Genomic DNA, 27,624 nt, shown 5'->3' on the forward strand with positions numbered 1-27,624 from the left:
CATGCTGTGACAGTGGCTCACATACAAAAAGAGGAAGATTGAATCTTCGTCAGCAAAACAAAAACAAAAACAAAAAACAGCAAAAGTATCCCTTGTAACCATTACTTATGTTCAGATTTGAAATAGTGACTTTACTTCCTTACTGTTTTTTCCATTATTATTATAAACAAAAGGTTGACAAGATTAGAAATTGAATATTCAGAATTTACCTTTCTGTACTTTTTGAATTTGGAACCTTATGATTATATTACATATTCAAAAAAATTATTAAAGAAGAAAATATTTTTAAGAAAGAAACTTCTTTGATTAAGAATATTGTACTATTGGTGCAGCCACTATGGAAAACAGTATGGAGATTCCTCAAAAAATTAAAAATAGAACTACCATAGGATCCAGCCATTCCACTAGTGGGTATCTATCCAAAGAGCTTGAAGTCAACAATTCCAAAAGTCCTATGCACCCCAATGTTCATTGCAGCATTGTTTACAATAGCCAAGACATGGAAGCAACCTAAGTGCCCATCAACAGATCAATGGATAAAGAAAATGTGGTACATATATACAATGGAATACTACTCAGCTGCAAGACAGAACAAAATCATTCCATTTGCAATAACATGGATAGACCTTGAGGGAATTATGTTAAGTGAAATAAGCCAGCTAGAGAAGGATAATCTGTGTATGACTCCACTCATATGAGGAATTTAAAAATGTGGACTAAGAGAACAGATTAATGGATACCAGGGGAAAGGTGAGGTGGGGGTGGGCACAAAGGGTGAAGTGGTGAACCTATAACACGAATGACAAACATTAATGTACAACTGAAATTTCACAAGATTGTAACCTATCATTAACTCAATAAAAATAAATAAATAAAAAAGAATATTTTACTATTTATACAACAGAAAATATCAGTTAATGTATTTTTTCTGTGTTAGGGTGGACTGCGTAGGGATACTGAAATTGAGGAATGCTGATGTGGAAGCCAGAATAGGAATTGCTGGTTCCAAGAAAAAAAGCACTCGTGCCAGATTGGTTTTTCGAGTTAATATCACAAGGAAAGATGGCTCCACTTTGACACTGCAGACACCTTCTTCTCCAATTTTATGTAGTAAGTAAGAAAATGTAAAGATTTTAAATACATGGAGTTTTTTCATTTTCTATTAATCTTTCAGATATCTCTAAATTTCAGATGTTTCACATACTGCAGCTTATGATCATGCAAAATTTGAAACACTTTAAAAGCTGTAGTCAGATTTTCTAGACTAAACTAAAGGTGGGTAATTTCACGTAAATATTCAAATAAATAAAGGTATGTAACATTTTGCAGTTTTCTATTCTCATCCTATACTGATTTAAAAAGTGATTTGGATAGTTACCAGAGGTAAATTGCAAAGCCAAAGAATTTTCCTGTCATCTTTATTGTGTGATAAATTGCTGTGATCCTAACTCTGTTTTGTGTTAGAACATAAACAGTAAAATAAGCAGAAGTTTGTAAATACACAGCAGTTGGAGTTCTGATTACGAAGTATATTATTATAGTATAGTGTTGGGAAGTGGAAAATGAAATTTTTATCTTGCTAACCTTGATGTAGAAAGTAAATGATGTGCATGTGTTTAAATTCAATCAGGTTGTTATATGTGCTTCGCCATATATTCTGGTTTCCCTCTAATGAGTATTATTACAAGTAATAAATAGGAAAACATTTCCTTTATATATCGCTTAAGAAGATTTTCATTCAGCGTAATTTTCGTCGGCCTTGTTTCTTTGTAAATTATACTTGAATTCAAAAGAGCAGAAGAGACCCGTCCCCTTCAGTTGAATTTCCTGTTGAGTTGTTAAGGGTATCAGTACCTTGCTACCCCTACGACAGTTACAGAGCCTTTGTTATTTAATTGTAGCTTAGTTTTGTCAAATTATTCATCTTTGGTAAATCTTATTTTTCCTTTTATTTCATCTCAGAAATGATTCTAGCTATACTTTAGCAAACACCTTAATTTTAAAAAGAAAGTATTAAACTTATCTTTCTGATCTCGAGAGAGCTCAATTCGATTTCTCATTAATTTGAGAAATTAATTTCTCATCAATTCTCGATTTTTCATTATGAAAAATTTGTTTTGATGCTAGTATTTCCTTGGGTTAATTCTGGGTAGTGTTGAATTATAAATAGTCTGCTTTTAAAGATCTATCTATCATGTCCATTCTATCACATTCAGATCGGGACAGAATAAATAATCTGTAGATGGCTCATTGAGTTCTAAAGCTTTTCTAATTGAGGTATTCCAATGCTGAATTTACTATAACTCATGATATGTCCCAACCTGAATGTTATTAGAATGGAATTCCAGTTTTAGTTGGACATGTGCAGTTCTTTTACATGATCTAATACTTTGAGTGTGATCATAGCCACTCTCTGAAGGCCAGAGCCAGGAGATGTTAGATAATTCAGATCATATTGCTTTAGCAGGGACTGGGAAATGGTTGCTAACTTTATTGTTCGCTCCTTTCATTAGTTTGTTCTTTCATTTTTTTGTTTCCTATCTCATTAAGATATTGCTAAAGTATAAGTATGTCCAGCTAATGATGGTAGAAAATACACAAAAAAATAGAAAACATGATTTTTCTGAAAATTTTCATCTATAATTATTATTATTGTTAATTATCACCATTAATGATAATATATGCCCACACTGCAAAAAAGTGTATCTCCCCGAGAGGCTGTGTCTGAGGTGGATATGATAGCCCTAAGAAGCAGCAGTATACAGTGATGGGCATATTTAGCTAATAATAAAAGTTACCATATTTTGAACTGTGACTATATGCTAGCGATTTTGTTAACCACTTTATAAGCATTATATCATTTAACTCTCACCATCAGTTTATATGGATTCCCTTCTACAGTTGTTGAAACTGAGACCTAGAGAGATCAAACTTCCTCGAGGTCACATACTAGTAAATAACAAGACCAGGATTCAGAGCCTCTGCTTTTAGCCACTATGCTATATTGCCACCACGGTCACTTAAATTGCAGTGCTGAAATAAAGTTTGAACAGTTTATTTCATCCTAGCCATAGCTTCTGGGTGGTTAGAACTATGGTTACAGTATGCAATTATGTTAGAGAACTGTTTCCTCTTCCTAGGAGGTTTGTGTTGTATAATTTAGACTTTCTATGAATTTAGAAAGTGGATCTCAATATATATTAGGGGATTTTACTTGAATACTTCTATTACCCCTTCCATTTCCTTTTGTAGATGTTGTTTACCAGGAGGTGAAGGATATATATTTTTATTCCTTTAGTTGACTATTTGGCATTTATCTTGCCATCTGCCTACAGAAACTGTATTAGATAAACATGGGCAGTACTTTCTTTTAAAGAAAGGGGTACCTTTGCAGTAGTAGTCCCCATGCCTCTTTTGGAAAAGGAAGTGCTAGAATAATAATTAATTTGCAAATAAGTTAACGTAATAAAGAGTTTTCATATTTGTTTCTTAGTAATGTTACTATTTTCATAGAATTTTATACAAACTGATTTTTTTAAACATTGTGTAACTAGCTTAAAATATTTCTAATAGTAATTTCTGTGAATGTCAATTAGATCTAATCATTTAGGCAAGAGTCTAAGCCTCTTGATCTGCACACTCCTCCTAATGGGTTAATGATTTGGTTTTTAAAAAATCTATTGTTCTGTGTAATGAATGCCATCATTCTATGTTCAAAATGTAATTTTACTTTATATTCATGAGTTTTCATTAAATATACTACCCAGAGGGCTGTAGGTTGGTCAGACAATCTTGCTTTATTGTTTAACTGATAACAAAATGAAATATTTTAAAATTTTTTATTTTTAATTATTTTTGCTTAAATATTAGACTAGATGAACAGGAAGAGGTATTAACTTTAATATTACTTTTCATAGTAGTATGTTATCTCTATGTTGTACTCTATGGTTTATAAAGTTCTTTCTTGTATGTTTAGGTCTTAGGAAGTTAATAAATAGATGTTCACTTTGTAGTAGGAGTTAGACACATAGGAGTTAGAGAAATTGAGATGAAAATACCAATTTTACTACTTATAAAAGTGTTAGAAAAAGGACTGGCTGCTTCAGTCCAGAGGAGGATATGTCTATCCACTCAGTCAAAGCAGCCCTCCACAATTGCAGGCCTCTCCCCATCTGGCAGTCAACAGTCTAAAACGTATGCTTTGTGCAGGTACGCAGATGCCAAAGAGGGAGGGAAGAAACTGGGCTAATCATGCCCAAGTGCTGCTTCTGGCTCCTCAGTAGTTAAGTCATTCTTCCTCTGTAGTGACTATTGCTGTAATGGAGTTTCCCACTAATCATTGTGCATTATCCCATTTGATCCTGACAACAACTCTGTGATGCTAATAGACTAGAAATGATTAGTTTCACTTTTTATGTAACAGGAGAGGTAGGAAATCTTGTTTGTTCAAGGTAGGACATGGCGCATGAAAGAGATATCTGATTTTATTTGTCCATTGTTTTGAGCTGGTATGTACTGTAGAGTATAGGAAGGATTTTATTTTGTTTCTTTGTTTCAATTTGATCATCATTTTATTTCTGTTCCTCATTTTATTTGACCTATTTTAAAAAAGTGTGATATATACTACTAAAATTTTTCATGTTCGTGAGATTAGTCAGCAAATTTGGCAGGCAGTAATATTGTGCTTCTCAATCCTGGCTATCTGTTAGAGTCTCCTGTGGTGCGTTTCAAAAAAAAAAAGGGGAGGCTGGAGTCATGGCCAAGTAGTTAAGTTCGCGTGCTCCTCTTTGGTGGCCTGGGGTTCGCCAGTTTGGTTCCTAGGCATGGACCTACATACCACTTGTCAAGCTATGCTGTGGCGGCATCCCACATAAAAGAAGTAGAATGACCTGCAACTAGAATATACAACTATGTACTGGGGCTGTGGGGAGAAAAACTAAAAAAAAAGAGGAAGATTGGCAACAGATGTTGGCTCAGGGCCAATATTCCTCACCAAAAAGCATACTTTAAAAAAAAAAAAAAAAGATGTGCCACTTCATCAGTGGATCTTAAGAATGTTCTGGGAAAGCTTCATAGTTAATTTAATGGATAGTTACAATGTGCCCAACTCTGGAAACAAAGATATGATAGCTTAAGGAGTTTACAGTCTAGCAGACTAGAGGGGAAAACAGATAAGCAAACTTCCTATTATAGTATAAAATGATATAAAGGCTATAGTAGATGCATGAATAGGGTACAGTGGAAACAGAAAACAACGTCTCAACATCTAACCCAGACTACTTGGAGATGGTAAAACTTGTGCTATGTCTTGAAGGACAAATAGAAGTAAACCAGGCAGAACAGGGTTTAGATGAAGATCGTTCTGGGCAGAGGGAACAGTGTACAATATATTCCATGAAAGGGTGTGTTTCTTTTAGGAGAATTAAAAAAAGATTGATGTGTTTGGAACAGAAAGATACCTACAAAGAAGTGATAAGATTTGAGGCTAGTAGAGCTAGGCAAGATCTCTTTCATAAAGAGAGCTGTGTGTTGAGCTAAAGAATTTAAATTTTATCCTGACCACTTTAGGGAGTCTGAGGGTTGAACTTAGGCTTTGGGGTACGGGGTATGAGGGGAAAGGAAAAGTAAACACATAAATAATACACAGTGGAACAAAGGACCCCAAAAATCTTTTTATTTAAAAAATTAAAAATAAGTATATTCCATTATTGGTTTCTGGTTTGTGTTTATTTCCATGAATATAACTTTTTGGCAGGTTTGAGCAGTTAGAGTAGCATGAAGAGTGAAAAGAAAGTAGGTTAGTAAGAAGGTTAGGATTGGAATGGGAGGTAGAAGGAAACAGGAAGATGAGAGGGAGGGAGGTAGGAAAGAAAGAGAGGCCAAAAGGTAATAGAGGTGGAAGGGAGGAGAGGAAACAAATACTTGATCTTCCATCTGGAGACATTCAGTGGAAAGAAGGCCCAATATCAGAATTTATGTTGTGCCTTGTGACCGTAAAAAAAATCCTGCCTCTACTTGTTGGTTTAACAATGGCCATTGGATCCATTGTCTATCTTTTTGTTTGTTTTTAAGGGGATGGAACAATCATCCTCTTTTACATTTTTGACATCTTTAGATTTCTCCAGACAATGCAGGTATATATAGTTTTTTGTTTTGGTATATTGTTTATATTATTTGGCTATACTATGTCAAATTAAGGATATCAGTTTTCATACTTTTTTAGTATTTACCTTCCTGTAGTAATTTTTTTAATATGGCAAAATTAATCATAGCTTTCTTCAATATAATGTGTATTAGATTTTATCTTATAATGCTTATTGTATTAAATCTGACTGAATTTAACAAGTTTCTACTTATCTTCTTCCTATCTATCCCACAACTTTAGGAAAAATATAATATCATTGAGTAAACTTTCCTTCTCTTCACAGACACTATTAAAAAGCCTTACTAATTCATTTGACAGGTTGAAATATTTGCTTTGTTAAGTATTCAGATATTCATTAATTTTTTTCAGCTTTATTTTTGAGACCACTATTTGAAAAGCATCTAAAAGCACATTGTTTTTATAATACCAGAAAGGTGGCCACTTTTTTTCGTTAGACTTTTTTTAAGCAGTGTAATCACTTTCAAGAGTCAGCTTACTAATTACTTAAAGATTAAAAAAAAAAAACAGTTAATGCTTAATAATCCTAACTTTAGTTCTGTTTAGTATGGAGTCTGTCTTGTTAGGTAACCATTAATAGGAAAACCTTTTTAATAGGAAAACCTTTTAAGGTCAAAAGTTAAAAGTTAAATTATGTTGAATAGTAACAGACTAATTCTTTGTGTGATGTAAATACAAATATATAGAAGATAAATACACATTGTACCTTCAGAGAGGCCTCATTTGGCCATTTTATGCCTTTAATAAATACAAGGGAAAAATGGAATAGGAAAAGAAAGTTTTGATAATCATTAGTGAAGTGGGATTTCCACATGGTATTTGAAAATGGGGGGAAAGATTATAGATTTTCCATTCATTTTGTTAATACAATGTATTCATATAATTTTGCACCTCTTTTTTTCTAATCAAAATAATATTTACCGTGTTTTTCTTGAATGTCCATTAAAAACAAGTATCTAGTTACTCCAAAATGTTATAAATTAGTTCAGTTAATTTTTTATTTAAAAAAGGGTGTATAATTGCCAGTGTATGACCAATAACTGTTTCCATTCTGTTCATGCATTAACCCTGTGGGTTCTAGACAGTGTATATGTATATACATTTACAGTTTCTTTTAAACTCTCAGCCATTGCTGAAAAGATCATGTGCTATTTAAATATTTAATGAGGATAGGATACTAACTTTTTTGTATCAATAAGTGAGGCTAAATGATTCTGCAGTAACAAAGAATCAAAAAAAAAAACTCAGTGGCTTACAACAGCTGTTTTACTTCTCTGCTTTTTTTTTCCTTGATGAGGAAAATTGGCCCTGAGCTAACATCTGTTGCCAATCTTCGTCTTTTTTTTTTCTCCTCAAAGCCCCAGTACATAGTTGTATATCCTAGTTGCAAGTCCTTCTAGTTTTTCTATGTGGGATGCTGCCACAACATGGCTTGATGAGCGATGTGTAGGTCTGCGTACAGAATCCAAACCAGCAAACCCCGGGCCGCTGAAACAGAGCACACGAGCTTAACCACTATGCCACAGGGCTGGCCCTGTCCTTCACTTTATGATAGTATTGGCTGTGATTTGGAAGCAGGTTCATTCTCTTCACTCTGGGATCCAGGCTGAAGAAGCTGCCTGGGATATTTTATATGCAATATTGCTATTTTTGTAGTGGAGGAAAAAGGAGATGGTGGAACTGTGTGAGGCTCTTAAAGCTTTTGTTTGAAACTGGCACATTACTTCAGCTTGCATTTCATTATCCAAACAAGTCACATGATCAGTTCTCATGTGAGTGGAGCAAGAATTACAGCCTTTCTACAAAGGAAGGGCCTAGGGAAAGAAGAGCCGTGAATATTTTGACAATAACAATTTCCCACACTACATTTTTGTAAAGATAAAATTAACTATTAAATATGTAAGTATCTAAGGGGAAACAACTTAAACTTTTCCTAAAGTTTAGTGGAATATCTCATTACTTTCTAGTTGATGAGTTATATAAACCATATTTAAGTTTACTTTTGCAGTATGTATGTTGGAAGCGTTTACTAAAACAATAAATAGTGTCATCTATGACAAAGTGCTTAGCCTTAAGAGGAGCAGTTTTTTGATTACTTAAAAGTTGTTTATTCGCATACACCAGTATCCCAGAGAGTATGCTGGTAGAAACTAGTCCTTAGGTATCAGTAAGAAGAATGTTTCCGGAGTCACATATGTTGGGGAAACTGTATACTGTACCCACATCTTGGATATTTACAGTGTACATCAGAATATGAAATGCTTGGAGATATCCTTTTGTTCATTTAGCTTTACTTAACCTCATATGTCTCAGATTTACTTGCCTTTGGAACCTGTTTTGCTAAGCAATACCTGCTAAATTTTCTTAAAGAAATCCTGGCTTGAGGAAGTTGGTAGGCTAATTACAATTTATTCATTAGATCTGGCTTCTCAGTACTTCTCAACCTCTTTGTTAATTTTAGTAGTGGTTAGTTAATCTTTGTAATTGAAAAACAAGTGCATTCTGTTTTTTAACTTCAGGGTATCCCAGTTCAGGGAGATCTCCCTGGTAGAAAGAATTATTCTGAATCAGATTCAATCTGTTTTCAGGTGGTCTTTTGGTATGGGGCCTCTGATTCCTGGGTCTGGTTCCTTAAAGAAGCCGTCAGTACCACTCAGGCACTCATTGCCTCAGAAGTATTGTAATGGCATAGCATAGCTGAAATTTTTAAGGTCAGGATTGTGGGACAAGCTTGTTTTTAAATTGAATTTAAAAAAAAGATTATTAAGACAAAAACACAACTGAGTTCATATTTTAAAACTTTTTATTATTATTAATGTAATGAGAAGACAAAGATGACATAATAAATTAAAACCTTATCTTAGGGGGCTGGCCCCATGGCCAAGTGGTTAAGTTCACGTGCTCTGCTTCAGCGGCCCAGGGTTTCACTGGTTCAAATCCTGGGTGTGGACCTAGCACCACTCATCAGGCCGTGCTCAGGCAGAGTCCCACATACTACAACGAAGGACCCACACCTGAAATGTATACAACTATGTACTGGGGGAGAAGAAGGAAAAATAAAATCTTAAAAAAAACCCAACCTTATCTTAGACATTACTACATCCCTATAAAATCTTACAATAGTTATTAAAAATTAATATGGACTTTTCTGTTTTTTCTCTACTTTCTGTTAGGGTAAAAGTGAAGTTGCAGAATAGACGAAGTCAAATTCAAAACTTCAGGGGTAAACAAAGACAGCTTATAGAACTGGATAATAATTGAGACTTGATTTTAAATAAGAAATAAGTATTATTGGTTCTTTTTATGTAATGCTTATGTATACCCACAGCTCAGCCAGCAGGAGTGCCAGAAATCTTAAAGAAAAGCTTGCATAGCTGTTCAGTGAAAGGAGAGGAAGAAGTATTTTTAATTGGCAAGAACTTTCTGAAAGGAACTAAAGTTATTTTCCAAGAAAATGTTTCTGGTAAGTAGGCATAATACTGGTATAGAGATTGTCGCATATTTCACTTTATTATAAAGATATAGTCATAGCTAAAAAGTAAAACTTTTTTCAGAATTTTAATAAGCCACTGTTTTTATTTCAATCAGATGAAAACTCTTGGAAGTCAGAAGCTGAAATTGACATGGAATTATTTCATCAGGTATAATTTAAGCCTTTTTATAGTTTGTTGTTTACTCTGAGAAATTGTTTTCTTCTGAAATTTTCCTGAATCAACAGATTAACTGTCTTCTTTATCTGGGATTGATGTAAGTCATTTTAAGTTTCTTTCTTGAGTTTCTTTAATTGAGATAGGATTATTCCACTGATGCTAGAAATGACAGTTCTCTATTTAAAAAGTTAAGAACATAGCAAATTACCATTGTTAATAAATGAACATTTCTTTCCTAATATTTATTTGCTCTGAGGATTTGGATTATTTTAGCCTACTGTTGAGTTAAACCAAAGGGAAACTTACTGTTTGAGTACCTGCTATGTGCCAGGTGTTTATGTTTTGTTACCTTTTTGCATTCAGAAGCACTGTTTGTTACACTTGTATTAAAGAATCTATTTGTAGGACCTCAACATGTATTGTTTTTCAAATAACAAGGAAAAAGAGCTTGAAAACAAGGGTAAAGAACTGGCTTAAGAATTAATGTGTGGAGCAGATAGGACCAAATTCATAGAAGTTGAGACCAGCAGAAGAAAATGACAGACTTATGAGCAAATCAGATAGAAGACATAGGCACAAGAGTTGTATGTGTGGGAGTAGATCAGAGAGACAGAAGAGAGAAACAGGAACAAACTAATGTGTAAAATACCCAAAGCCTAAAATTTAGCATAAAATGCTGATGGGAATAGAAAAGAGCACATGAAAGCAAGCAAAGAGATGGAAGAGGCAAAAATTAGAGAATCTATAACCAATTTATCAAAAGAGTTTGTAATTCCTTTGTGTTTTTTTGGTTAATTTTTTATTCCTTTGTGTTCTAAAAAAAATCTAACAAGATTTAAAACATTATATATCCAATATGTTATATCCAATGTATTGCCAAACTCGTAGCTAAGGGCACAGTGCTCCCTAAAATTGCCCTCACTTCAGACACTAGCTGCAAGTTCAGGGATCTCCTGGCCAGTCTCACTTTTGAACAGTTGACTTCAAATTCAAGGGTTCCCACTACCCCCTCAGATTTGCTAGAACAATTCACAAAACTCAGGAAAGCACTATACTTAACAATTTCAGTTTTGTTATAGCAAAAGAACACAAATCAGAACCAGCCAAAGGGAGAGATGCATAGAGCATAAGGTCCCGAAGGTGAAGCTTCTGTGGTCCTCAAAGATGCCTTACCCTTCTAAGCACATCAGGATGTGACAATATGCAGAGTATTGCCAATCAGGAAGCTCACCCAAGCTGTTGGCGTCCAGAGTTTTTATTCAGGCTTGATTACGTACTGCCCATGCAGCTAACCTTTAGTAGGCAGTTCCACTACAGGTCAAAACTGATAAAACATGTTCCAAAGGCCCTTTTATAAATCACATAGTTAGACTGTCCAGTGACCAAAGCCTCCAAACAAAGATACTACTATCAAACAGGACATTTTAGGGGCCTAGAGATCACCTCCTAGTAGCTAAGGGCAAAGACTAGATCTCACTTTGGGTAAAGTTAATTCTTTACTACATAGTATCCTGTAAAGTGGAGCTTCCTGTATACTTTGACAAATGCTATGTAGAAAGTTTTCCTCTAGCCTTATGCTACTACATGCTGTCAAAAAGAGAATGGGACTCAACAGTCATTTCTTTGTCATATATACCATTGGGCAATCTCTGCTAGACTAGTCTTAACTGAAGTTCTAGTACCTGCTTTGTCACTAACAATCTGTGTTACCTAAGTAAGACAAGTTACTTTTGTGCCCCAGTTTTCTAATATATAAAATAAGCTCTTTTACTGGATTATTTGAGGCTCCTTCTAACTTTGACATTTTACGATTTCTTATATAACTTGTTGATCAGACCATTTCCACTTTGCATGAACCAACAGTGGCTTCTTCTGTGGGACTTCTAGAGGTTAGAGGCAATATATTATGACTCCTCTGTGTTCCTCATAATATTAAGCACTTAATAGATACTCATGAAAAACTTGTTAGTTCATTTTATTCACTTTGAAGACAAAGAGGACTCTGGGGTCTGCGGTCCCTTGTTCTTTCTGAGGGCACATCAAGCCCTGAACTCAACCAGCTTCTTATATGCCTATAGTTTTCGTCCTGACTGAAGCTTAATTTATCCGTGCAATACTTTTTTGTACCATGAACGTATTTTGGTTTTTGATGAGTTGATTAGATTGATATAAACTCCTTTGCTGGTAGTACTCTACTTGAATTGTTATTCCTTACCTTATGATGTAGTTTTATAGAAACCTTGTGATGCAGTTTTATAGATAATAAAACTAGTTCTGGAGACTGAGAGACTTGCCTTATAAATTATACAAAATATTAATAAAATAGCCCCAACAAATTATAATCTTAACTTGATGTTTCTTATAGAACTTAATATCAAGAAGTCTTTGTCTCCTTGTCCTTACTCCTCTTCTCTCTCTCCCTCTTCCTCTCTCTTTTCTTCTTTACCTTTGAAGCATGGGGTAGTTATATTTTTAAGACATGTTTTTTCAGAGCCGTTATGCCAGCTACAGTAGATTAAAGAAGAATAATCATAAAAATAAGACATGTAGTGGAATGGAAAGGAATTATGTCCTTATTTGGTGGCTATAACTAGAGGTCCTGGGGTTTTTGCAAGCAAGTATGTAAAAAGCTAAGTCATAATATGATCTTTCATTGATTCTGTGGCTCTGCTGTTCATTTTAAAATTTTTATCTTTTACAGAGAGAGCTTTTGTCTTTTTTTTTTTTCCCTAAGGGCCTTTCTGGGAATTATTTTAGAGTGGAATCAGAGTTGAAATATAGAGTTGATCCTAGAGATTAAAGAAAAGAACACAAAAATGAAACATTTACAGGGAAGAGTGATTAGAAAATATATTAAAAGAAACTTTGGGTGTGGTCAGTAAAGAAATATCCAGCCTATACAAAAAGTTGAAAGGGGCTCTACAATATTAAAAAATGCCCAGAAGATGATAGAGTAAAGACCATGTAAAGATAACTTTGCAAATTGCAGTTATGAATAATTGTGATAGCTATTCATTTACAACCCCAAAATCGACTCATCAGGTATTAAACTTTTCCTATTATATAAAAATTCAGATTAACAAAGTCTGGGAAAACAATTCTTTGTTTAAATTTGGCTCTTCTAGTCAAGGCTATAATATGTCTCATGCTCATATATACCAAATGTGATAGGCACATGGTCATTATATCTACTCCTGTTTTAACGACTTTAGATGAGTTCTATAGGACCTTAATTGCCTATTAAATATATATAAAATATATCTTAAAGATCAAACTCCCCCCCCTTTAAGATAAGTTAATTTTTAAAGAAAGCAAGAGAGTTTAGCAGCTTGAAGTGTGGTGGTGATTTAAAAAGGGAACTAGGAGCTAACAACAGGTATATTAGAAACTAGGAAGAGGTATACAGTTTGATTTAAGAATTAGTTGTTTTACAAAACATGGTACAGGCATTAGTGTATTAAAAATGGAAAATTGTATAGATTGTCATTTCTCAAACTTCAGTCTTCTGGATTCTTTCTGTTGCATTTTTTAGTGTTAAGAATAAAAAAATTAGAAGTTGGAGCTTTGGAGAAGATGGAATTTTCAGTATAAATATGGAAAGAAAGTTCTTGAAAGAAATGCCAAAAAAGATCCGCAGAATTTGTGGGAACCACTAGACTAAACAAAGGCTTGAGAGTTTAGAAATTATTCAGATTGGGTATATTAGGAATTTTGTTATGTGTCTTCAATTATATATATTCAAAAATATATATTATATATATATAATATATATAAATCCCCAATTGCAAAATGAATATGGCAATGATAAATTATTTCTTAGGAGAGTGAAAAATCTCTAGCACCATTGCTTGTAAGCTCTGAAAAAGCTTATCTGATTATCTGCTAGGAAAAAGAAATCGTTATTTTGAATCCCCACAGACTTTTCGAAGACGTTAAAATTCAAATATTCTTCTCTTTTTACCCAAGAGAACATTGTACCTACTCTAAAGGCCTCCCAGCCCTTTGTATGTTTTGTCTGTATTGTACTCCTAGCTCAGTAGTAGTTAATGGCTCTTAATTTGTAAGAATAGTATTTAAAAACAACTTTCTATCACTATTCACTATTTACTTAGTTTTTAAGTCAAATCACTTTTAGAATTTGTAGATTCAGATTGAGGAAGTATGAAGAATTAGTATCAAAATAGGTTCATTTGGTTTTTAAAAGGTTTCAAATTAGGTTTGCTTAAATATGCTCTCCAAAGCAAGTGGGATAAAAGTTTTTTGATAAAGTGTGCATCTGACTTTTAGATATTAATTCAGTTACTAATTACCAAAAAACAAGTTTTCATTCAGAACAACAATTTCAATTATAGAGTTTGTCAACTAATTTTAAGACTGGAAGGATACTTCACAAGTCCATATATTCAACCATTTCCTTAACTATTTGTGACATAGTTGCATTGTTTAAACAAAAGAGTAAAAATGAGGGTAGATAAGATATAACAACTATTTCTTAGAAGTTAGACCAGTGCAGGTACATTTTTGGATGACCTCATGTGCAATTGAGTGTGCGCTTTCAGATATTTGCACCCCCAATACCTGTGAATGTACACAAAGTTATACGTGTTTTTCTACCTGGCATTATTTTTTTTGAGATGACTAACTGGGCTTAGGAGGCATTCTGTTAATGCTATAAGTCAGAAGCTATTTCTTTATTTATAATATGAATATTTCAGAGAGTGTTTTAAGATGGCTTAGAAACAAATTAAGTGCTCAGAAATTGAAACCTTGACCTTGGCCTCATTTGTCACATATTCTATTCAAGTGAGTCCACCAACTGTAGGCTAACTAAATAAAAAATATCATCAAACTGACTTCACCCTCAGCTGTCAGCATTGGCCTTTTGCATATCACATCCTTAGTACAAAAACAGAATCACTGCCCCCTTGATGTTCCTTCCTGTTACTATAATGTACTAGGGAAGAAGAAAGTCAGTCAAATGTGGTTCACAGGATCTTCCAAGAAGATGTAGTCCTGGTGAGTAAGTGCTAGTGAAGCATTTATGAACTCTTCCCTTTTCTTATAAGGATGCTTCTACTGCTATTCTGACAAAAAATAACTTTGATTTACTGGGGTTTGGGTAAAATGAACCCTATTTGACTTTAAAGGAGAATTAAAATCATTAGGAAGCAGTGGCCTACATTGTGAAATGTATCTCACAATGTACAGAGCATATGGTAACTGACATTGTGCTTGGAGGGCATATTTTTTTCCTCAAAATTTATTCATTCTTTTATTCAACAATATGTTTGAATGTATTTTGTGTAAGTTGCTTAACCGTGGAGATAGAGTAAAGAACAGAACATCCTGGGTGCTCACAGAGGTTACATTCTTGTGGTTGGAGAGACGAAAAACAAGCAGATAATCACAGTAATTTCAGGTGGTGATAAATGCTATTTTAGAAATAAATGAGATTATGTGATTAGGTCGGGGAGGGGTGCTACTTAAAATAGGATGGTCAAAGAAGGCTTCTCTGAGGAGGTAATATTTGAATAAGACCTGAAAATGGGTAAGGAACTAGCCATTTGAAGAGTGAAGGAAGAATATCCCAGTGGGAGAGAACAGCCAGTTGTAAAGGCTCTGAGGTAAAAATGAAGTTAGTATGTTAAAAGAATGGACTGAGAAGGTCAATGTGGCTGGAGTGTAACAAGGTGGGAGAGAAGGGAATGAGATAAAATTGACAAGACAGGGACCATGTAGGCCATTGTAAAACATTTGGATTATACCTTAAAAGCAATTTTAAGATTAGTGTCCTCATGCCTGTGAACCTGAGCTTTAACTTTTTTTTTCCTAGTTAGACTTTTTAAACTTTATAGCTAACAAGAAATGTACTTAATTATGATTTTTTATTTCAAAATTTTATTTTAAATATTGCTTCTTTCTGACTCTTGTAATTTTCTTTAAATTAGAATCATCTTATTGTGAAGGTTCCCCCATATCATGACCAACATATAACTTTGCCAGTATCGGTGGGAATATACGTAGTGACCAATGCTGGAAGATCTCATGATGTTCAGCCATTCACTTACACTCCAGACCCAGGTATGTCAAAATAAGAAATTCTAAACTAAAATGAATAATTAATTTCCAGTTCTTTGGAAGGATATGAAGATGACCAGCCAACCAAAAAGGAAAAGTTGTGTACTAAGATGAATTGATACTAGTATTTTTTGGAGATGGCTTTATTTCCTAAGAAGATGGCCACCAAATACTGCTTTTATTCTTATGTTAAGAGAATCATTTCTGCCTTATGCTCTAATAATAAAAGAAAAGCTAAGAATGCTCTGAAGTCAGACTCTCCAGAGTTATCATACAGCTTATTCCTTAGTTAGAATTACCAGACATTGAGTACCTCTTATGTGCAGAAAGGTGAAAGTGACGACTTTGAGAAGCTGCTAATAGTTTACTCTGGCTAGCTTATAGGATGCATTTTGGTCGAGGTGAGAGAGAAGCTTGGAGTGATGAGAGAGTTACATGCCTGTAACACTTTCTAATTTGTATAATCAAAAACACCAAAGACTGCTAGTGAATAAATATTTAAAAAATAAGCATTTAGTTAAAATAGATGCTGTAGAAACCAGAGCAATAAAAGCAATTGAAATGTTAAAAGTTTAGAACATCTCTGGGAAAGAAGTATCTTACAAGTTCTTTGCCTGCATTCATTTAGTTGCCTGAAGAAGAGAAGCCTTTTCCTGGGAGAAGTAGGGAGAACATTTTGGAAATGGAAACTCTTCACATGTTCCATTGACCTTGGCTTGGTTTCTGCCATGCTTATTATTAGTCAGTTTATTCCAGTCTCAGGCATACTTCAGAATTAGCAATTCCTCCATATCTGTAAATTTATTAATGTGTTATTCCCAAATAGTTCAGGACTCAGTGAGGTACAAAGACTATAAAGAAGTTAGAGAAAGAAAGCCCTGGCAATAAAAAGTGATGGAAACAGTAGCTAGGACAGAGTTATAACTAGTCGTTTGTTTTTTTTTTTAAAGATTGGCACCTGAGCTAACAATTGCTACCAATCTTTTTTTTTTCCTGCTTTTTTCTCCCCAAATCCCCTCAGAATATAGTTGTATATTTTAGTTGTAGGTCCTTCTAGTTGTGGCCTGTGGGACGCTGCCTCAACATGGCCTAATGATTGGTGCTATGTCCACACCCAGGATCCAAACCCTGGGCTGCCAAAGTGGAGCTCGCGAACTTAACCACTCGGCCACAGGGTCGGTCCCTAAGTAGTCTTGATCATTACTTTCTATCACTTAGTGTATCTGTTCCTTTTTTTAAAAATCATGTCTGAATTTCACATTGGTTATTTTCCACCAGTTTGCTACAAAAGTATGACCCAGTGTGGCACTAATAAACTCCTCTTAGTATTTGTATCAGAATAAAAAGATCACAAGTAGAAATTTCAGACAGAAAAAGGCAAAATTTAGAAATAATATACTGGCTTCAACAAAAATAGTAAAGAGAAGGTTGGTTTATACTCAAAGACCAAATATTTGATTGTTTTCTTGGTAGGAAAGCCTCAAAAATCCAAGAAAGTTTGATTTAAAACTAATGGTAATTAAAGCATTATAGTAACTCTTAGTTACTAAATATTGGCATTTAATATTTTGCATGAGGAGGAGCTTGCCCGTGTGGGGAGAAAGATGGCATAATTAATACATAAGAACTTTTTTCCTGATGAGCTTTTATATAGTTTGTATGGGAAGGGAAGAGGGAGGTATATGTGTGTGTCAGGGAATAGCCTTAAAGTTTTTGCTATTCTGAAGATACTGAGGTTTTGTTCTTACTCGTTTGTTTTTATGGATTAATTAAAAAGAACTTCAGGACTTTGAAGTACTTAGCATCTGCTTTAAGAATCCTCATTTCTTAGTGATGAATGCTGATTATTAGAAATTGCCCTTTGATAAATTGCCAAATAAAACAGCTTTTAAGTCTTCTTCTTTAAATCCTGTACTAATGGGCTATATTTGGCCACATTTAGGCAATCAACATATGCTTATTCTTTTAAGTTTTTTCCCCTTGGATTTTGTATGTCATAGATAGCAATTGCTCTCAGAAACTCTTAAGTGAATAAATACATAGTAAGCAAACTTTGTAATAAGATCCAATGTTCTGCCTTTATGATGTAGCTAATTAAAGAATCTTCCCATAATTTCACATTTTTGTATTTTATAAAATGTAATCATCATTTCAAATTTACATGAGAGACAATGTGATTTCAGGAAAACTTGGCTATAGAAAATTTGCACTCTCTTTATCATAAACTAGGGGCTAGCCTGGTGGCTCAGCGGTTAAGTTCGCACGTTCCGCTTCTCTGCAGCACGGGGTTCGCAGGTTCGGATCCCAGGTGCAGCTGTGGCACCGCTTGGCACGCCATGCTGTGGTAGGCATTCTGTATATAAAGTAGAGGAAGATGGGCATGGATGTTAGCTCAGGGCCAGGCTTCCTCAGCAAAAAAAAAAGGAGGACTGGCAGTAGTTAGCTCAGGGCTAATCTTCCTCAAAAAAAAAAAACCCAAAAAACAAAAAAAACATAAACTAGTTGCTGTTGTGATTCATCTGGAGACTGATTAAATATTTGAATATTCAATGGTCTGTGATTATAACACCTAAAACTAGACCCACCCTAATACTCTCAAGTCAGAGTAGAAATGACAACTGTTACATCATTTGTCTATTTAAAAGTTATAAATAAAACTTAAAAAATCATTAAATAAAATGTATCCTATCCTCTTGATTTGACCAAGATACCTTCATAACAGTCTGGAAGGCGAGATCTGAATTTAGGATTTTCAGACTGCTTGGAATTCCAAGCTGGAATATGGCAACAGGAGGAAAGAGGATGCCCAGCCTGCCACCCTTCTTTTCCTGCTGCTGGCTCCATCCTACACCTGGAGGGCCTCGATGCACCAACCAGTGCTTCCAAGCTCTGTCCACCCTGTAGGCCTAAGATTTGCACACATAGTCTGGAGTAGTTGTGCAGGAAACTTTGAGATCTTGGGTACTTGGTACACGGTCTTAAAACTAGGATCCAGGCAAGAGTTCAAGTGAGCATAAACTGGCTCTGCACATTCTGCCAGACACAAGCCCCTCTAACACCCTCTGAGTCTATGCTGCCAAGAATACATCACATGTGCATGCTCTCAGGCACTTAGATACTTTGCAGAGTCATAAAACCTTTGTTTCATTGCCACTTAGTCACTGAAGCTTTGCTTAACCATTAAAACACCTTTAGGGTTTTTTTTACTTCAGTCTAAGACACAAAAATCACATTATGTATTTTTTGCAGTTACTCTGTAGTGATTCCTGTGAGAAATGTGGGATATAATACTTATTCGTATTTTTTTGTTGCTCTAAAAACAAATGACTAAAACTTGATTTAAAAGTAGAAATGTAAAGTTTTTTCAAAGATTAGTTTCTATTTTTAAATCTGTACTTGTTAGAATTAATGTTATGCTTAAAAATTATCCATGGATTCCTTTTCCATTCAATTCCCTAAATATCATTTGTTGGACCTCCTGTGCAGCATGCTGAGATAAATCATTTAACTTTATTCTTAGGAGGTATGTACATTTTGTCTCTTTACTCAAAATTAACTATCTCTTTATAGTCTCTTTGTAACTATCATTTCATATTGTCATGTCAAGAATAAGAAATTGAAAATAAGCTGACTCATTTCCCATTTTGAATAAGTTAGGGAATATAGAATAAATATATTGCAAAATAGAAATTAAAATCTATTTAGACAAAATTATATAGTCATTTAAAGCAAGAACCTGTTTATTTGGAGTTTATTTAACTTTATTATTCAGAACTGATCTCTATTCTTAGGCTCATTAAATTTAAAGTTGTCATAGTACATATAGAGTCATACATCACTTTTAACAACAGGGATATGTCCTCAGAAATGTATCATTAGGCAATTTTGACATTGTGCAAAGAAAGTACTAATCTTATGGGACTATTGTCATATACAATACATTGATCGGTTGTTGACAAAAACGTTATGCAGTACATGACTATAATTGCTATGACTAGATATTACACCCCAGCAATTCTCCATTAATAATAGCAAAGATTACTTTTTCCAATGCTTTACAGAAAGAATAATCATAATGTTATAGATTCTGTATGTTCATTACAGTTTTTTTAATATAGCTGAATTAATTAATGTTTCTGAAGCAGTATTTAATAAGTCATTTATGTAAGTGAATGGTGAATTTTTTTCATGCTAGTGTTAACAGTACATTTGATAAGTTTAAAAAGTCATATTAATCTTCTACTCAGGTATCATCAATGTGTGTACTGTTACCAGAAGGATTATTTTTAAAGTTTGCTGTTGTTTTTGTTTTGTTTAGATAAGTGAGCATATGCTTCTGCCTACTTGGAGATTGGTAAATTTTAGAGCATAGACTGGTGGTTATAAAAACTCATCTCAACCTAGGATTTCTTCTGAACAAATAATTTAATGGTGCTTTGTGAGAAAATGTTACAATTCAAGAATTTCAGGATCCTTATTTTGTTAGGATGAGTAAGTTTAAATAAATACATTAATCTTTTTTTGTTTGTTTTTAATAACAGCAGCTAGTGCTTTGAATGTAAATGTGAAGAAGGAAATATCTAGTCCAGCGAGACCTTGCTCTTTTGAAGAGGCCATGAAAGGTACTAAGTTGATTCTTCTCAAAAATTGTAAATAGGTGATTCTATATATTTTCTCTAGCAAACCTTACTCTTTTGTTTTCTCTTATGTGCTTGGAACACTTAGCAGGGTATCTTAAATATTGTAAAGTAAATATTTGTTTAACTTTACTGAAGGCAGAAACTTATTTCCCAACTTAGTATTTCCCTTCATTCACCATATAAACAACTTTTCTGTGACATATATTAGAATGGAGGAGTTTTGTTTTGTTTTTCACTCCACAATATTAAAAATCTTAAAAGTATATATAAAGTACAATCATGTATATAAAGTAGAGTCTATGAAGCTTCTTGCTACCAATAAGATTAGTACTTGACATTGAGACTAAAGAGACCAAAATATGAACTATAGGCACTTGAAAAAGTTGCTTTAGGTTCTTTAGTTATCATTCTTTCTTCTGAGTTAAATCAAATTAAATTTAAAAATTAAAAATACTTATATTTTTTAAGGGTCATAAAATACTTAATAAATTTTATCTAACACAGTAGATTTTTTTCTATTGTCAGTAGTAAAATTCAGCATTCACATATGTAACTTGCCATTATAATTTCTGACCATGAACACTTTCCAGAGTAAATTCATAAGGAATTATGCACAAGTAAGTAAACTGCTAAGATGATCTGATTCAACTACAGGAAAATTTACAAATCTGTGCTATGGATAACCATAGCTAGTGTTTGTTGAACATACATTAAGTGCTAGGTAATATGCCACACTCTTTATTGGCATTATCTCATTTAATCTTCCAAACTCTATGGAGTAGGTGTTTATTATTCTTATTTCATAAATGAGAAAGCCAAGGTTCCAGAGAGCTTAAATAATTTTCCCAAGGTCACTTAGCTAGGATTAAAAAAGGATAGATTGAGCTTCATTGTGTGAGGTAACACATCTAAGCAAAATAATTCAAACCATGTTTATTAGATGAATAATACCATAATTAATTAATCATCAAAGAAAGTCAGGGACATTTGTGGTCTATCCTTTGCTAACTTTGAAGCGTCTTTGTTTTTCTCCAAAAATTCCTTGATGCTCATTTCATAGAGTATCGAGCTGGTGGAATACTAATATAATCTAGTGTGAAACTTCTCATAGAAGATTATGAATTGAAGATTGAAAGGTTTTAAATGCAGTGTTTAATTTTTAGTAATGAAATGATTTAGTCATTTGATCAGAATCTTACAAGCCTAAAAACATGGATAAGAAACAAACACACATATTATTCTTTTTCACAGTTCAGACCTTCTTATTTTGACAATTTTATCAACTGAAATCATGGGAAAAATAATTTTGTGAAGATATAAAATTAAATTGAATACTAAACTATCTGATCAGTTAAAGTTTTTTTGTTATTTTAAATACAGTATCATTAATTGGAGATTCCTGATCAGTTAAACATAACAATAGCTTTTAGAACCATGAATTTTCCTTGACAAATGGCTTATTTTATGATTCCTTGAAATCAGAGCTTTAGTATAACACCAGCATTCCATCTGGGAGATTTAATTTGGTATACTCCAATGATGAAGACTGAGCAACATAAATGACTTTTAAATTTGTGTTATGGCAATAATCCTCCAAGTAACATTCTTATAAGTAGCCATTAATTACAATAAGATTTAGAACTTGATACCCAAATACGATATTATGGCCAGATAGCGAAAGATTTCACTCTGAAGTAAGTTTCTAATTCCTTGGAGAGGGTTTGGGAGAGTGAGAAGTAAGGAAGAGATACTAAGTCCAGTGCGAACGCATCATGATTCTTTTTTCAGTGTTAGCCGATTGTATATATATCCTAACACAAAAGTAATGCAAATTAAATAAGATAAAGTGTAAAATGTAAACTATTCTTAATAGTTTCTTGGGAATATTTATAGAAAGTTTTCTATAGGTTCAGGTAGATGTGAGTGCAAACTCTAGATTGCTCAAAGACTCTGTGATGCAGGGTTAAAGTATTGATATGCATTCTCTCAGTTTCAGCTTTATACAGAGTGGTTAATTGGATGAGTGTGAAAACTAGTTGAGAGCATTACTTTTCTCTAACTGGTTGCAGCTATGCGGAAAGGTTTAGAAGCTTAGAGGAACCATAGAGAAAATCTAGTTCAATCTCGTTTTACAGATGAACAAAACAAGGTTTAGAGAAGTTAAGTGATTTGCTCAAGGTCACACAGCTAGTAACTGACAGAGGTTGCAACTTAAATTTCGCCCAAAACTCTATATTCTTTTGACTTTATTATTTCCTCTCCTATAAATCTTAATTCATATTTTAACCAAATATATTTGTACTTGACCTAAATGCTGCTTGCTGACAACAAACTATAGTAAAGTTTCAAAAGTTGTTATTATTTGGCACAGATAGGAGAGAACAGTGTTTAAAAGTTGTTTGGCATAAACTATCAATACCAATATTCTTCACAAATTCAAATTGATAATGGGATGGTTAAATATGTCTATCTTATTTACCTTTTGGATTTTCTGAATTGGCTTAAAAGCTCTCCCCCAACCCCCTAGGTAGTACATAGTCTTTACCTGTTTGTATTTTTTTCTTTGTTTACTAAAATGTAATTTCCAGGTAGTAGGGCTTTATCCATCTTATTCATCACTGGATCCCCAGAACCTAGAACAGTGCCTAGAACTTTGTAAGGGCTCAGTAAATACATGGTGAAAATGTAGGAAGAAAAGATACGGTAACATCTCTTAATCCGTGTAATATTGTTTACAAGTTCATTAAGATACAGTTGTGGGTGCTAGGACAAGACAGTGTAAACTCACTTTTCCCTGTTCCTCCTTTCTAAATCTACTACCTACCTTGGAAATCTTTGAAATATAGAAAGAAGAAAGTGGACTGGCTAGGGACCTCGGAACTTGAAGAACAACATCATGAGTTTCCTGGGTTTTCTTTTTATCTCCCGTTTTCTGAAGTGTGCATCAGAGAGGCCTGCAACTTAAAAGTGGTAACTGGCGTAGACAAAAAATAAATCAATAAATAAGCATGAAAATCTGCTCTCTTTGGCCAAAAGGCCAGGAAAGGGAAAGCCTAGTAAAGATTTAGTAGGATGACTTGTACCTAGTAACAACAGCTGAGCCACTAGCCGAGTTTGGGGACCAACCCATATCCCACCCACACCTGCAGTAACAACAGCAGGACTTGAGAGAGTCAACTCACCCTATGCCCCACACCTGCCAAATAGCAGTGGGCCTAATCTGCCAACAGTGGGACCCAGGAGGGCCAAAACACAGACCTCACACATGCCAGCAAGAGCAGGTCAGTCTATCTGTAGGAGCAGCAACAGCAGAACCCAGGGGGCCAACCCATGCCCTATACCCCACACCAGGCAGCAGCACACAGGCCCCTCCACCTGCACTGGTGGTGCCAGCAGGCCTTGTGTCTCCCTATCCTTCCCCCAACAGCAGAGAGAGACCCAGACCTGGCAGCTCCTGGCTCTCCACCTAAGAGCAGAGGAAGATCCAGACCAAGTATCTCCCAATCCTCCATCCAGTGACAGAAGGCAATCCAGTGGCAGAAGGTGAACCAGACCCGGAGTCTCCCAAACCTCCACCCGGTGGCAGAAGGCAGCCCACATAGGTGCTTCCCTACCTCAAGCAGTACCAGCAGAGATAGAATGGAAACCCCATTAGTACCAGAAGACTAGAGAATATACCAGGAGAAATATTTTCCCTCTTGTAGGCGCAGTACCCTTCACCCTCACCTAATGGACACCAGGCAGCCCAGGGAAGCACCTTCCACTCCTGTAGGCCACACCAGCAGGATTTCAGCTGAAGCTCATGCAGAACTAGAACAACAAGCAGACCAGAATAGGCCTCAGAAAAGTAAATTGTCATTGGCCATGGAAAGACTTTGTGCATATGGCTATAGGAAGATTTGTATCTTTGTGTGGGCATTAGACAAAATATCCTTCTCTTGTTTGTCTGCACCAGTAGACATACCTATTTGTCAGTGGTCTCCTTAGGAGGAGTAAAAGACTCTAACTCAACTTATTCCACCTATTTTCACTTTCCAGAAGGGAAAAAAACTATGATAATAAGAATTATTCTCTAAATAAATGTGGGGGAAAATGGTATATAGATCTGATAATCAGTAACTGTGTAGGTGATACATTTATTTGTCAGTGGATATTTATATGCAGTTTCTAATTGAACTGTAATATAAACTTGTCTTTAGATATTGAAAAATTTTAGACCAGAAATACTGTTAATGAAAATATGTGGCACTGCACTCACTATAAGATTAACCAAACAATCTACAACAAACTAAATTGACTATGATAAAGGTAAAGTAAGATTAATTCATTCATTTCTTCATTCATTCAACAAATATTTATTGATTACCTGCTATGCATCAGGCAACGACAACAAAATCTCTGCCTTCATGGAGCTCGTATTCTAATAGAATTCAAAAGCAAGAATAGCAGTTGGATATTATAGGATTAACTTAAAGCAACACTAATGGCCTTTCAAATTGTCCTGTGAGACAGGCCTAGAATACTTTCAAATGCCTGCCCTGTGCATGATCTGAAGTTTTGTCTCAGTCAAAATTGGACTGTGAGTTGAACTGTAGTGATATTGGTAGAATCTAGGTGAAAATAGGCCCAGAGTATTCATGAGTAAATAATCCATTTCTCAGAGTAATAAAGCATAGAATATCAAAAGTTAAATAAGCACTTTCCCTCCCTCAATATAATCAATTTCCGCAGGCACTGTTTCTAGCCAACTGGCTGTGAGACAAGTTGAAGTAAGACCATAAAATTTCAAATTCTTTTAAATTAAAATATTTACAAAGGTAGCTATCCTACTCATATCATGCACCACTTAAAAATCCTTTTTGTATCCATGATTTCTTCTCAGTATCAAATTAAGAAATTTAACAGCTATGCCTTCTGTGGAGTCTATGTTTCTCTCCAGAGAGTCTCAAAGAAGTGGTAAACTTTTAGATCAAAATTTGGCTATGTGCTCAATTCAGAAGACCATGATTAGTGATATCAGTAGGCTCCACTAAGTGCCAATGGCAGACTCAAATAGACAAAGAAAAGAAATCAAGGGGAAAAAGAAGATAGAATGAAGTAGTAGAACCTACCTAATCTCTTATATAACTACTCCTGAAAACGGGAGTAGATGAAAGTGGAAAACGTTTGCTGATTTCCCTTTGGAAATTTAATTGGTAAATTTAAAATAGTCCTTAAATTTCTGAAAAGAAAAATTTTTAAGTTCTATCTAAAAGAGAAACGTGTTCATGTGTCAACTTGGCAAATTTAAGTTTTCGAAGACTAATTTAGAAAAGCAAAATCTATTTGGTTACTTGGTGGTGTTTTCTAATGAGAAGCTTGAGTTTTGTTGAGGAGAGAAATGTTCAGTCAATCCTATGGCTCTTAAAAAGTTTTGACTTTATCATGCTAGGTAGCTATATGCTAAGAGGAGAATGTAACAGTTGTAATTGAATAGCCTTAACTTCCTGGAGATTTCCAAGCTGTTCCTGTAATATATCCTAGTCGTGTTGAGCAGTGTAATTCATGGCACCCTGGAAGAGTCCTGGGGGGTATAGCTTAATAATCTAACTGCTTAAGCTTGTTGATATTTAACCTCCAGTCTCAGGCTCATACCAGGAGTCCTCGAGCCATGCTGCTTCCAAAATGAGAGGGCACTTTTTTTTTTAAAGATTTTATTTTTCCTTTTTCTCCCCAAAGCCCCCCGGTACATAGTTGTATATTTTGTGGGTCCTTCTAGTTGTGGCATGTGGGACGCTACCTCAGCATGGCTTGATGAGCGGTGCCATGTCCGCGCCCAGAATCTGAACTGGCGAAACCCTGGGCCACCGAAGCAGAGTACACGAACTTAACCACTCGGCCATGGAGCCGGCCCCCAAAAAAGAGAGGGCACATTTTGATCAACCAGTTTTGTATCTCATGCTACCATCATAGCATCAAAAAATAGACATTTAAATCTTGACAAATAGTCAACACACTAAAGAATGAAATAGTTGATGATTTTAAACTTTTCTTTCTTTTGTGTGTGTCTGTGCAGCAATGAAGACTACTGGATGTAACTTAGATAAGGTAAATATTCTTCCTAATGCTCTGATCACTCCGCTCATATCCAGCAGTATGATTAAGAGTGAAGATGTTACTCCAATGGAAGTAACAGCAGAAAAAAGATCTTCTCCTATTTTTAAGGTGAGCTACATTGATAATGAACCACATCTTAAACTCAAATAGAAAAATTGCTATATTTTGAGTGGTTTGATTTCTTTTCCCCATGTTTATGCTTTTTACTTCCCCTCTTTCCTTCAGGTTTGTTCCTCTTTGGATGCACTTAAATTTTGCTTTCAGAGTGAATGCTTTTATACTCCAATAAAATAGCTTGGAAAGTGACTTTCGGTATACATTTTGACGAGGGAGGAATTAATGTTAGCTAGATCTGTGGGATGTGGGGTCTTAATGAAAGTACTGGTTTAGCATTTTCAGAATGAGACATTTTTATTTCTTTTCCCCAGTCTTTTCCTATAGCTCTCTTTCTCTTTTTGACTTGTTTTCCCCCCTATGCCCCCTGTTTTTACCCGTAACTACATCCCCTATTTCTCCCCTGTTACTAATGATCCACAAAATGGAGATTTTTTTTTAATTTGCTATTAATTCATCAACCATGGGATTAATGTGTTCTTACTGACCTAAGCATATCAATAGCTAATGATTCTTCTACTTCCTTATTTGACTGTCTTTGCTTATAATACTTATTAAGGGGGCGGCTCTGTGGCCGAGTGGTTAAGTTCGCACCCTCTGCTGTGGCGGCCCAGGGTTCGGATCCTGGACGCAGACATGGCACCGCTCGTCAGGCCACGTTGAGGCGGCGTCCCACATCCTACAACTAGAACGACCTGCAACTAAGATATACAACTGTGTACAGGGGGGTTTTGGGGAGATGAAGCAGAAAAAAAAAAAAAGATTAGCAACAGTTGTTAGCCCAGGTGCCAATCCTTAAAAAAAAAAAAAAAGTAACATAATGCTTATTAAAAAAATATCCTGGTGACAATCAGACATCATGTTATCACTGAAAATCATAGTC

At 34.8% G+C, this 27,624-nt stretch overlaps 1 protein-coding gene across 8 annotated transcripts in view; it reads left to right on the forward strand.

Moving 5' to 3' along the window:
* Nucleotides 1-27,624, forward strand: part of NFAT5 (nuclear factor of activated T cells 5) — a 117,395-nt gene that overhangs the window by 83,719 nt on the left and 6,052 nt on the right. For 7 of the 8 annotated variants that reach the window (XM_044761263.2, XM_044761265.2, XM_070500408.1 and 4 more), the window contains 6 exons: nucleotides 938-1,110; nucleotides 9,492-9,626; nucleotides 9,752-9,804; nucleotides 15,762-15,894; nucleotides 20,433-20,513; nucleotides 26,587-26,735. In XM_044761263.2, the coding sequence (XP_044617198.1) occupies nucleotides 938-1,110; nucleotides 9,492-9,626; nucleotides 9,752-9,804; nucleotides 15,762-15,894; nucleotides 20,433-20,513; nucleotides 26,587-26,735 (724 nt within the window). The remainder of the gene's footprint in view (nucleotides 1-937; nucleotides 1,111-9,491; nucleotides 9,627-9,751; nucleotides 9,805-15,761; nucleotides 15,895-20,432; nucleotides 20,514-26,586; nucleotides 26,736-27,624) is intronic. The other variant, XM_044761264.2, reaches the window with a different exon arrangement.

Source organism: Equus asinus, chromosome 28 (genome assembly GCF_041296235.1).
Source record: "Equus asinus isolate D_3611 breed Donkey chromosome 28, EquAss-T2T_v2, whole genome shotgun sequence".
Classification (NCBI taxonomy): domain Eukaryota; kingdom Metazoa; phylum Chordata; class Mammalia; order Perissodactyla; family Equidae; genus Equus; species Equus asinus.